A 14,174-nucleotide genomic window follows, 5' to 3' on the forward strand; every position below is an offset into this window, starting at 1 on the left:
AAAAATGCAATTTTGTTTAGTAAATTAATTGTTATATTACATTATATTATATTATAAAAGATTAGCCCAAACTAGCCCCAGTCTCACCTATAATGTACTATCAATTATAAGGTATTTTGAGGACAGAAAATGTCTGTCAAACATAACAGTGTTTTTCTTAGAGGATGTCCTATAAGAGAGTTAGTTTCGATTTTTTCTCCACACCTCCATGCAGACACAAGAATAAAACTGCAGTGCAGACTTGTGTGATGATCATATGAGTGCCTGAGATTCAACATGTTTCATCTGCTGTTCTTTTATCTGTTTACTGTGTCAGATGTTTTCGCCGGACGTTTTTTTAATGAGAATGAGCCCTGCTACAAACCCCAGCCGAGAAGAGACCTACAAGGAGTCAAGTATGTTGAACTATAATTTTTTCCTGAGTAGTGGTTGAAATGCAACGCTAGGGCTGGGTCTCAAATCTAGTGAGCCGTCTACCCAGGTAGCAGTTTTGGGTATCAGATTTTTGTTCATACCTGGGTACCAAAATTCTTACTTTGAATTTGCTAAGAAATTAAATACACTGATGAAAATAATTTGTATTCTGTACTATTTTTCCTATATTTCTCCAATGCCAATGTTATGATCTGTTTATACATATAATAAACATTTTATTTAAATTTTTATCACAGGATAAAGCAGACAATATATTTTATAGGCATCTGTAATAAATGCTATGTTAGCCCTGCATCATCCAGATACTTTATTTATTACCTGGAGATGACTGGTTGCAATCGTGCACGTATTCTCTTCACATTTTTTAATTAAGCTCTGTTATAGCGATTGCTGGATGCCTTTATCAATATAGTGATTTCCTAGCACGTCCTAATCTGTTAGTCCATTTTGGACTTTCTGCAAGGGTGCGCCCTACGGCTTCAAGTATGATAATTGAATAATGTTATGCACACTGGGATTTTTTATAGAAAGATTAAAAATACAGGAGAAATACAGGAAAATATTTCAACTGGACGATAGTGGGATAGAATGGTAAAATACGGGAGAATCATTGGGAAAACGGGAGGGTTGACAGGTATGCAGGGGAGTGACACACACTTCTGAGGCTAAAAAATACTGTCTAGGAAGCCACGTCTGGTTTTTACTAGTAGGTTTTAATAGGTTAACTTACTTTCTTAATAACTGCCCTAAAAAGATCAAATTAAATAAGTAATGGGTATCTTCTAGTCTGGGTTTTTAAGTTTATAAGCAAAAATAAATGTTAATATCATGCTGAGAAAATGCAAATAACATTTTGAAGTTATTTCCTGTACTTTTCTTTTTGCTAATACATTTTCTGTTATTCATCATTTATTTATAGCTAGTTCATGTAACATTGTGTTCTGGCATCTGTTAGATTTTAGCAAAGCTTAGCTTAGTGTGTTCCTGTAGCTCAACTGGTAGAGCAATGCGCTAGCAAGCAAGCGCAAGGTTGGGGGTTCGATTCCCCGGGAACACATGATATGTAAAAATTGATAGCCTGAATGCACTGTAAGTCGCTTTGGATAAAAGTGTCTGCTAAATGCATGAATTTAATTTAATTTAATGGGATATATATATATATATATATATATATATATATATATATATATATATATATATATATATATATATATTTCCAGTGTAATGCATGAATAATTTTTTTCCCATTATTTGGCCATGTCATTTACTGTATTTTCCAGACTATAAGTCACACTTTTTTCCATAGTTTGGCTGTTGCTGTGACTTATAGTCAGGTGCGACTTATTTTTCAAAATTAATTTGACATGAACCAAGAGAAATGAACCAAGAGAAAACATTACCGTCTACAGCCGCGAGAGGGCGCTCTATGCTGCTCTGTGCTCCTGTAGTCTACCACTGAGCAGAATAGAGCGCCCTCTCACGGTTATAGACGGTAAGGTTTTATCTTGGTTCTTGGTCTTAAATAAATCCAACTTATAGTCCAGTGCGACTTATATATGTTTTTTTCCTCATCATGACGTATTTTTGGACTGATGCGACTTATACTCAGGTGCGACTTATAGTCAGAAAAATACGGTACATTTTTTTGGTTCCAATGTCGCCCAGTGTATTGCAGGTGACTCACATTATGGCAATTTGGTACACTAAATTATTAAGAGAAAAACACAGCAGAGTTATGAAAAGGTAGCAATCATGAGACCATTTGACACCTGCTTCATTTACTCTTATATATGTCACACCCTCAAAGTTAATTTCCCATTTTTTTGGTTGTTAACTGAAGAACAGATAGCCTTGCATGGGTTATTTTTATGAAGTTTCCTTCATGGCCTATTGCTGCTTGCTGTGAATGCCTTTTTCGTGTTTTTTTTGTGGTCCTTGAAGAGAGAACTGGATTTGCGGCCAAACAGAATATGCAGATGCTTAAAAAACTTTTTCTTATTTTCTTCAGGACTGGGTCACGTCCTTATGAATCTATGAATTTAAAAGACCTTCCCAAAGTGTGGGACTGGAGAAACATCAACGGTGTCAACTACGTCAGCACCACACGCAACCAACACATACCAAAATACTGTGGCTCCTGCTGGGCGCATGGAAGTACTAGTGCTTTGGCAGGTGAGGGAAAATATTATGGGGTTTGTCACACGCGGAAGTTGTCACAAACCATTTTTTTTGTGTGTGAATCACAATTTTCAGACATTTTTGACAAATATCTATTTTTGTGTTCTATAAGTAAAATGGGATTTACATATATATATATATATATATATATATATATATCATATATATATATCAAGAATGATTTTTGCAAATTTAGAATGATTCGATTCGATTATAACGATTCGATTCTGCATTCATTAAGTGCATTCACATGATTATTTCAATGCTTCCCCTAAATTCTTTAAATGCTGGGCAAATTACACCAGCCTTTATGGTATAAAGGTAAAAAAAAAAAAACTTTTGTCCATTGTTAGATGCTAGTTAAATGATGCTATGGCATGACATGGCGTAAAAATGTATGTAAGCCAAGATTTCAAAAAAGAACTTTAAAAGTATTATGTATAAGCTTACATTTTGTCACACCACGGGCATAGCCATCACTCATCATCCATCCATTCAATAAATATGCAGCTTTCGACTGCTCAGGTAACGCCGTCGGTAAGATGCAGAGAGCCATTGACAAACTACAGTAAAGTAAAGCTACTTCACTTTAGTATTACTGACCATGAGTCCTAAAGGATAGATCACACATCAGCTGCGTCAGAGACGAACGGAGCGTGAGCACAACCCTGTGACAGTCTCAGGCGGTAATAGTGGAGCGCGCGAAGGATAGATGCGAGGCATGAACACTGTTCAAGGTCTCCATTAATTTGTGTGTGTACTAATTTAATGTGCATATATTTTGACAGCACTGAATAGCTATAGAAATCATGATTCATTCTATTCTTAGCATTTTAAATCGATTACTGTCCGAGATTGGCGAAGAACGATTCAAAAATCATGTTTCAAGATCGATGCATATGCATTGTCGGGTTTGTAATCGATGCATCAAGAAAACAAGTGAATTCTTACACACCTAATAAATATATATAGTACCATAAATGATATGTAGTTTTAAATGCATCTAATTCCTTTGGACCTTGTTGATAGATTATATATACAAACACTTTTATTACACTTAATTTTTCATTTGACCACAGGACCTTGATAATCAATATTTTCTGAAGTTGAAGCACCTCTTTTGACTAACACTTAATTTTTGACTCTTTTTGATGTCAAAAATCACATAAATTAAAATAAATAAATCCGCTCATATATATCTTTTTATTTGACGGCTTGACCGTGAAGCACGTCTTTTTTACTAAAACTTTTTTATAAAAGAAAAAATAAATGAATGCTGAAGTAATCTTTACTTGAAAAGTTAAATGCTGAAGTTCCTCTTTTTCTTCTTAGATCGTATCAACATCAAGCGGAAAGCAGCATGGCCGTCTGCCTATCTCTCTGTCCAGAACGTGATTGACTGTAGCGACGCAGGTACCTGCCATGGTGGAGATCATTCTGGTGTTTGGAAATATGCACACATAAAAGGCATTCCTGATGAAACATGCAACAACTATCAAGCCATAGATCAGGGTACGAATTTTGTTTGGTAGAGCATCTGGTGGCTTTCTTGCATGGACATTTGTATTGCATTAGTGTGTATCTTGTGTGTTTTTTTTTTGTTTTGTTTTTTTCAGACTGTAGCTACTTCAATCAGTGTGGAACCTGCACAACCTTTGGCAAGTGTAACGAAGTAAAGAACTTCACTCTCTGGAAAGTCGGAGACTACAACTCAGTTACAGGGCTGGACCATATAAAAGCTGAGATCTATTCTGGAGGACCCATCAGGTATTCAGCATGTTCTGGTATGCAAATGGTTAGGGATTTGTCTTACTTTTAATATTTGTCTTATGTTTGGTGATTTTTGATACTTTGACTTTAGTTGTGGGATCATGGCAACAGCCAAGCTGGATGCGTATACAGGTGGTTTGTACTCTGAGTACGTACAGACTATCGAAATAAACCACATTGTATCTGTAGCCGGTTGGGGTGTTGATGAGAATGGAGTAGAGTACTGGGTTGTCCGTAATTCTTGGGGAGAGCCTTGGGTAAGCAGAATCTGAAAAGTTACAGTAGCCCTCTGAACAAATGAAGGTGTTGAATACATGTTCTGCTCTTTTGTTATTTAGGGAGAAAAAGGCTGGCTCAGAATAGTAACCAGTGCATACAAGGAGGGTAGTGGGGACGAGTACAACCTCGGCATCGAACTTGACTGCATGTATGGAGACCCCATCCTACCCCCAATCTACCTGTAGATGGCTGTGACATTCTTCACAGAGAAAACACATTAGATTAGATTGTCAAACCATGTCAACACGTGCAGCCATGGATTGTTTTTCAATCACACTCTTCAATAAAAGTTCTACTTTGTGTCATTTTATCATGGGTATTTTGGGATTTTGCTTTTAGTTTAAACTGAGTGGAATGATACATTAAAGTTAATTACCAACATTTAAACTGTCTTTGTATTTAGTTCTAGCAGCCGAGGACCACGTCTATGCATTTAACAAATTTTTTAGTTAATTTATATTGAAAATATTTTGAAGAAACATATACAGTTGTAAAGCTTGATTTTGTGTGTGTGTGTGTGTGTGTGTGTGTGTGTAAAGCTGTTACCAGTCTCTGAACGCCATCAATATAGTAAACATTCCCTTAGCCCCTACGGAAATTAACCATGTTTTTGTTACAAAAACAATAACAATACTTAACTATGGTGCGTGTATGGTTACAAAACATGGTAATCAATATGCCAACATATTTTTACAATAAAACAATGGTTACAAATTTGGAAGGAAGCTACTACAGGTTCTAAAGAACTTGAACCCAAAAACTGCACTACAGAAAACCTCATTAATCCTGAATTTATGTAGTTACCCACGTCTACATAAACATAATACATTTAATCACCCCTTTAAACACTTTCTAAAATCATTGAAAATTTTAATATTGGACTGAATTGTCACAACTAAATTAAGAATTCATTAATGAGATGGACTTTATGCCAGCTTAAAGCAATACATAGGAAATGATGTTACCATCAAATATGAGAAACCATGGTAGACTGGAGTAAATGACTGAAACCTGTTGTCATGCACGTGTTTGCCATAGCTTTTTTTATTAAAACACTATACTTAAGTTTAACTTTAAATGACATCAATCAATACATCAAAACACCAATGTGTTTCCTGCAGCCAAAAAACAGTCCTGGGAACAAAATCCTGTGCAAGCATTTGAGTAAAAGCCCAGAAGTTCACCACGCCGGCCTGTTCCCCTGTACCCTGATGGGTATGATTTGAAAAGGGCTCTCCACTCCAAGCATTCCCTGATGCAGTACATCTGTCGGAACTCCAGAGAAATTGTCAAATATGCAGAGTCACCCATTGACAATAACTTTAAGGATTTCCAGGGGAAGCTGTTGAAACAAAAACATATTTATACTTGTATATAAAAGTTATTAAACAAATAAATATATAATACAGACAACCTTGGTTTAGACAAACCTGATAGATTGTTGTCACAACTGCAGAAAGAAAAAAAAGATAATTTTTATAATACTACTAATAAAATATTAATATATACAGTACTTTGCATAAGTCTTAGGCATGTTAGTATTTTCAAAATGGTTTTAAGCCAATTATTTATATATTCTGCTGTAGTGTCAGTAGGAAATATCGATTAACATTTCCAAACATTAATTTTGCCATTCATTTTAATAATCCAGTAATATTTGTATATACAAGGAGTCTGACAACAGCCGGTATGAACCAAATGGAGATCTTCTGCATTGAATATAAATATTTCTGTCTTATATGGTGAACAGAATCAACATTGGATCGCAACCAGAAGTTATTTCAAACACTCGCTGCTGTCTGAAAGTGAGTTAAGCTGAAATATTTTTACATTTCTTTAAGGCTGATGTTAGGTGATATACATGGATATGAAATGATCCGCAGTGCTGACCAATATAGTACTTGAACATAATCCCTTCAGTTTCATATCTAAATAACAATGTAGCTGTAACAACTAGGAAAAAACACCTCTGCATGCACACAAATATGTAATTATTAGTTCTTAATGAATGTATATGCACAAAATAACCTGCTTTGCTGGACTCTGCCTGAAGATGTTGCCTTTTGATTGGCGAAGTTCCTGTCCTCAGTGGTTGAGCACTAAAAGAACAAATGTCAAGAGGTAGGTATATTGGTAGATATATAGTACAGAGTAATGTTTCATGTAGGAACATTCAAACAGCTACATACATTTGCGGAGAGAAGTTGTCCTGGAGAACAGCACACCACCACTTCCTGATCAGAGGCATGTCATCCTGAAAAAAAAAAAAATATAAATAATAATAATAATAATAATAATAATAATAATAATTATTATTATTATTATACACACAATAATTATGTACGTCTGTTCAAATAACTTGAAAAAATGTAAATGACATAAGAACACAAAGAACAATAAAATAAGCAGGTTATTTATTAACTGTAACTATTCAAATGTAACCTACCATCAGTATGTAAATCCCACAGTTGCTCCCACCCATCTGCTTCGGGATTCCCTGTAAAGTATGGATTAAAACAAGCACATAATTTTAGTTTAACAGATTACTATCGGATCAATTATAGTAAATTTTATAATTTATGTAATGAAATAGACTTTTGTTTGCCTTTAAATAAAACGTTTCACTTCAAATGTATTGGCAGTTTTCTCCATCCACTCTCGGCTGTCAATGAGTTTAGCAATGCTCCTGTAAAGAAAAAGGATGTCCAACATTTTAGGGATATAGTCCTAAATATCAATTAACCTATTTATATCTCATTTTCAAACAATGTCATCTGTGAATTGTTGATACATAACTGTTCATGCACGTCACTGAAATTGCAATGAACAAAATAAAAGTTCATGAACAATAATAAAAAAAGAAAAAAAAAAGAAAAAAGAAAGATTACAGTTTAAAACAGAACCACTTTAATCTCTGAACACATTCTGAACATTTCTATAACCTGAATGTGTCAATGTATGGTTCAAATCCTGCTTGTTGCATAGAGTTGAGAAAATAAATGTATTGTGTCTTTGGTTTCATTATCTGTAAAATGCACATGCAGTGCTCTACACAAACATCTCTGTCATGGTTTATGCAATTTAATGCCAATGTGGAACTAAACTTAATTCAACAGCACATTGTTTAGTATTGGATAAAGGTAAAATTACAATACTGTTTAACCTAGTTCTCTTATGAATTCTATGGCGGGAGAGAGGGAGAGGGAGAGAGAGAGAGAGAGAGAGAGAGAGAGAGAGAGAGAGAGAGAGATTTTAACAAAACTTTTATTACAACACAGTGTACAAGACATTACCTAGTATTTACCATACCAGACTTTTACACCAAAGTATAAATGTACAAAATAAAAAAAATAAAAAATAAAAAAAAATAAAAATAAAAATCACAGCACAAAAATCAATTCGCCTTCAAAAACAGAGCACAGAGCCTCCTTGTAGCACCAAATACATTCAAATGTAACAAAATCATCAATAGACTTATAATATAAAAAATCTACCATAACTCTTGACTTCACCAGGTTAGAAAACAAGGCAACCATATTTTGATTAAGATTCTGTTCTATTTTCTTTTTCCTACTTAAATAAATGGCCAGCTTGGCTTGGCCTAGAACAAAATTCAGAAGCTGACAGACAACACTTTTTTTCCTCACATACTTGTACCCCAAAATAAACGTCTCCAGAGAAAAGGTCTCATTGCACCTCATAAAAACATCGCTTACAACTTCAAACAAAGGTTGTAGTCTACAACAATTCATGAACACATGAAAAATGGTTTCTCTAGTAGAGCAAAAAGGACATCCAGAGTCAACTTCAGGGTTTAAAACTGAGACAAAAGCATTAACCGCAACAGCACCATGAATGATCTTCCACTGTAAATCACCTGTTCTCTTGGTTAACGGTGGTTTATACAAAGAACTCCACTCAGGCTTTACGCCTTCGTCCAGTTTAAAAACATCACGCCAGGGAGTATCAACTCTTGCACTTAAGACATTTTTGCTAAACACTAAAACACAAGACCTGTACAAAGATTTACCAGCACTTAAAAAAAAGTATTTACACAGAGATGCAGATTTTTTTTAAAAAGGGGGAAATAATCCCTTCAACATTTATAGCCAAAGATAAACGAGGAAAGGAGTCTTTGGGATTTGCAACACAAGAACCTACACAATATTCCGTTAACAATTCCATTTCAGTTGTTTCAAGAGCAGCTTTCCATTTCATGAGCAACTGGTTAACAAGACGAATAGAACTGATTCCCAAGTGTTGAGCTAGAGCTACTTCATCCTTGAAATCTGGCCCTACAATGCTCAGTAACTGACTCAGAGTGAGAACGTCATGTCCCACCAACACTCTACTGAGTCCAGGAAAACAAGAACTGTCCATTAAATCCAACCGGGCGCCATGGATTAAAGGCTCTTCCAGTAACCAGAAAAGAGAAGGTGAGCTATCTGAAGGTGAGCTGGACAAAAAAGAGACTCCAAACTTTAAAAGTATTCTTATAAAAATTGGCAACTTAGAGGTGTCCAGTTTTAGGGGATCCATTAGGAAAAGTGCTTTGTCAAGTCCCAAACCTGCAAAGCTCCATAGAATCAGGCATGAAACAGCGCGGCAGTTACAGTCTGAAGGTCCATCCAGCAGTCTTTGCACAAACTGCAACCGAAAGGCTGCAATCCTGCTTTGAAGATGCATTAGTCCTTGTCCACCCTCCTCCTTAGGCAAAAACAATACATTTTGTGAAACCCAGTGTAACCTATCCCAAAAAAAGTTCACCATGAGAGTCTGAATTTTTAAAAGCAATTGCAAAGGAGGATCTACACAGGCAAACCTATGCCATAAGGAAGACGCCACCAAGTTGTTAACAATTAAAACGCGTCCTCTATATGATAATTTTGGAGACAAATGCTTCCACTTGTCTAGGCGTCCTTTGACTTTTTCAATTAAACCTTCCCAGTTTTTCTTTACTACTGTCTCCTCACCCAGAAAACCCCCCAAATATCTAAATCCTTCTTTTCCCCACTGTAAACCAGAAGGGAGTTGTGGTTTTCCACCTTCCCAGCTTCCTATCAGAAGGGCTTCACTCTTATCCCAGTTTACATTAGCGGAAGACAATGTTTTAAAATCTCCAAGCAATTCGAATAAACCTGCACATCACTTTGCTTACTAATCATTACTACTAAATCATCAGCATACGTTGATAATGAAAAGTTGCAATTACACGATGGCAAAGAAATACCCTCTAGTTTCAACCTAATTTGTTGTAATAAAGGCTCTATGGCCAAAGAATAGAGCATACCAGAAAGGGAGCACCCCTGTCTAATACCTCTGCAGGCTTTAAAAGGAGCACACAAACCACCGTTAACCTTGAGAATGCTCTGAACGTCTCTATAGAGAACTTTCACCTGATCTATAAAGGTTTTGCAAAAACCAAAGGCTTCCAGAACTCTCCATAAATAAGTGTGCTCAACGCGATCAAAAGCTTTCTCTTGATCTAATGATATAAGGCCATAATCTAGATTTAGCCTCTTAGAGACATCAAGAAGGTCACGAATCAGAAAAACATTATCAAAAATTGACCTCCCGGGGACGCAGTATGTCTGATCAGGATGAATTACCTGGTCCATAACCTCTGCCAATCGATTTGCTAAGACCTTAGAGAGCAGCTTGTAGTCGCCACACAGGAGGGAGACCGGTCGCCAGCACCTGATGTCCGTCAGATCACCCTTCTTGGGTAGGAGAGTCAGGACCGCTCTGCGGCAACTCAATGGCAGAAACCCTCCGGCTAATCTGTCATTCAGTACCTCTAGCAAGTCCTCTCCAATCTCTGACCAAAGGGACTTATAAACGTCAACAGGCAGACCATCAATCCCTGGTGCTTTTCCCAACGCCATACCTTGGAGGGCTTTAACCAGTTCCTCCATGGTCACAGCACCTGAGATCTTTGCGTTGACTTCCTCCGCCACTTGAGGAAGATTTAAAAAAAAAAGCACTGTCACACCTATAATCTGGACTCAGTTCATTTTTATATAAAGACTCAAAATTAGCTGCTCTCTTACGGATATCCTTAGGGTCAGTCAACAATGCTCCAGATTCAGAACGTAAGGCATGAATAACTCTATTCTGCCCATTTTTCTTTTCCAAGCTAAAGAAAAACCTTGATGGTACATCCATTTCATTTATGCTTAGAAAACGTGACCTGACCAGAGCACCCTGCGTTTTAAGCCCTAAAAGGTCAGATAGCTGAGTCGTCTTATTTATTTATAAGAGACTCCACCTCAGGCAAGTAATCCAATTCTTGCAATTTTAAAATATCAGTCTCTAAGGAGCTCAAACTCAGGGTTACCTCTCTAGTGACGTTCTGAGAGTATTGTTGACATAGTTGCTTTATCTGGACTTTCCCAAAGTCCCACCATTGCTGCAGTGTTCTAAAAGAATTCTTGTTAGTTTTAAACATGCTCCTAAAATATTTAAAACTTTCCCTAAAACACTTGTCATCCAATAAAGTGGTATTTAAGTGCCAATAGGCACTCTTTGGCTTGATAGAATTTAAACAGATACCACACTGCACCATACTATGATCTGAAAGACCCGATGGAATAATAAAACAGCTCTCAACAATACTCCCATGATGTTTAAAAACATAAAACTTATCCAGTCTTGCTAAAGAAATTGTGTTACCACGAACATGAGACCAAGTGTATTGCCTTTGTTCTCCATTAAGCTGCCTCCAAATATCAATTAATTCATGTGTTTTTTTTAACTGAACAAGACGCTGATGTGAGGGTACATGAGGTTCCACAAAATTTCTGTCCAGATTAGACTCTGTGCAATTAAAATCACCACCCAAAATTAAATACTCGTCATCAGCAACATTTTGTAAGATAGAAGACAAAGAACTTAAAAAAAAAGCATTCTCTCAACAGCTGAAGTTGGTATATACACACAAATAAAAACAAAGACAACATTTTCAAAAGAGGCTCTTACTTTTAAAAGTCTACCTTTAATAACCTCTTCAACCTGATAAGAGTGTGGGCTGAAACCCTTAGCGAAGAGAACAGCGACTCCACCACTAATTGTGGTATTGTGACTTAGAACAGCAACCCCATTCCATTCCACTGCCCAATCAGCAGCATTAATAACATCAGTATGTGTCTCTTGTAACAGCATAACATCAATTTTTTTTCTGATTAATTATTTCAAATAATGCTGCTCTTTTATACATATCTCTGGCACAATTCACATTCAGAGTAGCAACATTAACGTGACACATGCTTAAAGAAAAGAAAAAAAAGAAAAACAATGTCCACAAAAAAACCCCACTAAAAGCCATGGAATTAGGTTTCCCCCCTATCCTCATTACTACGCTCAGAGTTAAGTTTCCTCACAATTTTTTTTTACCTGTAGACCTCTTTATTTGTAAAGGATCCCTCCATCATGAAAGCCTTAGTATTCTCAACAAACTGCTCTGTATTAGGAAAAAAAATCATCAATGCACACACCCCTCTTATTCTTAGTAGCTCTAAGAAACAGTTTAATATCATCAACCTCGTAATGACCAGAAAAATCACTCTGAGAAAGACAAACACTTGAATCAGATGATGTACTATCACTTTCCGTATCTTCATACAACTCACTTTTATCTGATTTTTTTGCGTGTCTATCAATCCCAGTTCTACCAGGCTTCCTCCTCTTTAACGGGACTTTAAAATCTGCCTGCACTGTTTCCATTGGAATGATGTCACCTACGCTCTCCACAGCAGGCTGCAGCTCAACATCGAGAGCATCGTTTAAATGCTTCTCCGTCTCAATAACGGCACCCCCCTCCTGAACATTAGACACAACTAATGTAACATCAGTAACTGTGCTTTCAGGCGCAGGTTCTTCAGTTACAGCGATCGCAGGAACACCATCACTTCTATCCTCTGAGACGTGTAAACCTGTCGCTGACCCACCCGGAGTCTCGTCAACTGGCTCCGTTTCAGCACTAACGACATCGCTTCTGACGTCACCACCACCTGACATATTGGTTGAATTTTTCCCGGGACAATCACGAATTAAATGATTAGTTTGTCCACAACTAAAACATCTCATGTTTCCCGATGTCACGTAAATGATGTAATCATAGTCATCCGCCCGAAAGTGCAAAGACAGATCCATATCAGCATCATCATTCACTACCATGTAGACGAACCGCCTAAATGAAACGACATGCTTCAATAAAGGCGATCCACCACCGATAGGGATCTTTTTAAATTCCATAGCGAGACAAAGCCTTACCTAGTATCTCATCACTTAAAAACGGCGGTACATTAGATAGCTTGACTTTCTTTGAAGGTGTTGACAGCGGAAGTACAGCATTAACCCAGCTAACAATTTTTGGTTCCCAGAACGTTAGTTTTTGGTTCCCAGAACGTTAGTTTTTGGTTCCCAGAAAGTTTTCTGAATGTTAGTGTTTGGTTCACAGAACGTTCTCAGAACGTTAGTATTTGGTTCCCAGAATGTTCTCAGAATGTTAGTGTTTGCTTCACAGAACGTTCTCAGAACGTTAGTTTTTGGTTCCCAGAACGTTATTTTTTATGGTTTGTTTTTGGTTTGCCATGAAAGTTTTATTAATCCCAGAACGTTATTTCTAGCATTCAACTAACAATTTAATTTACTTTAATAACATATGACTGTATAGAAATAATCAACATATGACTGTATAGAAATAATCAATTGTTTTGTCATTTTTTAATTGTTGATTAAAAAATAATAATAAAAACAATCATGGGGTTGTAGGCTGAGCATCACATTCAAAACATGGCAGAAAGCGAAACAAAATCAAACTAACTACTTCAAACATTTTATTATTAGTGTAATTGTAGATCCTGCACTCTTCCATCTTCACCACAGTCATCTGTAAATATAACAAAGAATAGTAATATTATAACAAATAAAAGTGATATTCTTGTTTCAATCAGTCATTGCCATTGCCTAGTACCTCAATTATAACGTAATAACAGTTTACCGCTAGATGTCACTGTTGAAGAGGGTATTCAAAGGGGAGTTTGTTGTAAAATATAGATGTCAGCGAGCAGCAAGATAAAAATTAGCGATAGATGCCATTTACACAAAGTAGGCTACATTAACTGCAAATAGCAATTGATTATTTACGCTAAAAGGGTTTTTGCAACAAAAAACCTGCCATTTTATTGGAACTTCTGGGAAACAGACCTAATATCAAGATCAATCGTACCGTTTTTACGCACTCTTACGATGCTTTTGTGAAACGCTGCATGTAGCCTTCGCTATATGTGTTAGTCACAGTAGTATCACTGGCATAGTTAATAGCAATTTCTAAATGCATTTAAATACTTGTCAGGGTTGTGACACAGGGTTGGGTCTAGTTTATTTCTTGGTTTTGTGACAGATCTTAATGTCTGGTGTTTGTGTGAGCGGACAGTCTCTTGGCTGCATGTCGTTTCATTTTGTGTGTTCTATCTTTAATTAACAAATACAGTGTTTTTAACATTTTAAAT

General features: G+C 36.4%; 1 protein-coding gene across 1 annotated transcript; it reads left to right on the forward strand.

Annotated features, from left to right (window-relative positions):
* Window positions 1-227: 227 nt before the first annotated feature.
* Window positions 228-5,049, forward strand: LOC127958525 (cathepsin Z-like). The gene is made up of 6 exons (XM_052557414.1): window positions 228-395; window positions 2,444-2,607; window positions 3,946-4,125; window positions 4,230-4,380; window positions 4,475-4,640; window positions 4,722-5,049. Exons 1-6 carry the CDS (start codon window positions 277-279, stop codon window positions 4,845-4,847), a joined length of 906 nt encoding a protein of 301 aa, XP_052413374.1. The 5' UTR covers window positions 228-276; the 3' UTR covers window positions 4,848-5,049.
* The last annotated feature ends 9,125 nt before the right edge of the window (window positions 5,050-14,174 follow it).

Source organism: Carassius gibelio, chromosome B5 (assembly GCF_023724105.1).
Source record: "Carassius gibelio isolate Cgi1373 ecotype wild population from Czech Republic chromosome B5, carGib1.2-hapl.c, whole genome shotgun sequence".
In the NCBI taxonomy this organism is placed as follows: domain Eukaryota; kingdom Metazoa; phylum Chordata; class Actinopteri; order Cypriniformes; family Cyprinidae; genus Carassius; species Carassius gibelio.

Bases quoted from the DNA above. Each gene is read 5' to 3' on its own strand.
- LOC127958525 (XM_052557414.1), top strand. From the start codon at position 277: ATGTTTCATCTGCTGTTCTTTTATCTGTTTACTGTGTCAGATGTTTTC. The intron at 2,608-3,945 runs GTGAGGGAAAAT...TTTTCTTCTTAG, and splicing joins AAGTACTAGTGCTTTGGCAG to ATCGTATCAACATCAAGCGG. The intron at 4,126-4,229 runs GTACGAATTTTG...TGTTTTTTTCAG, and splicing joins CTATCAAGCCATAGATCAGG to ACTGTAGCTACTTCAATCAG.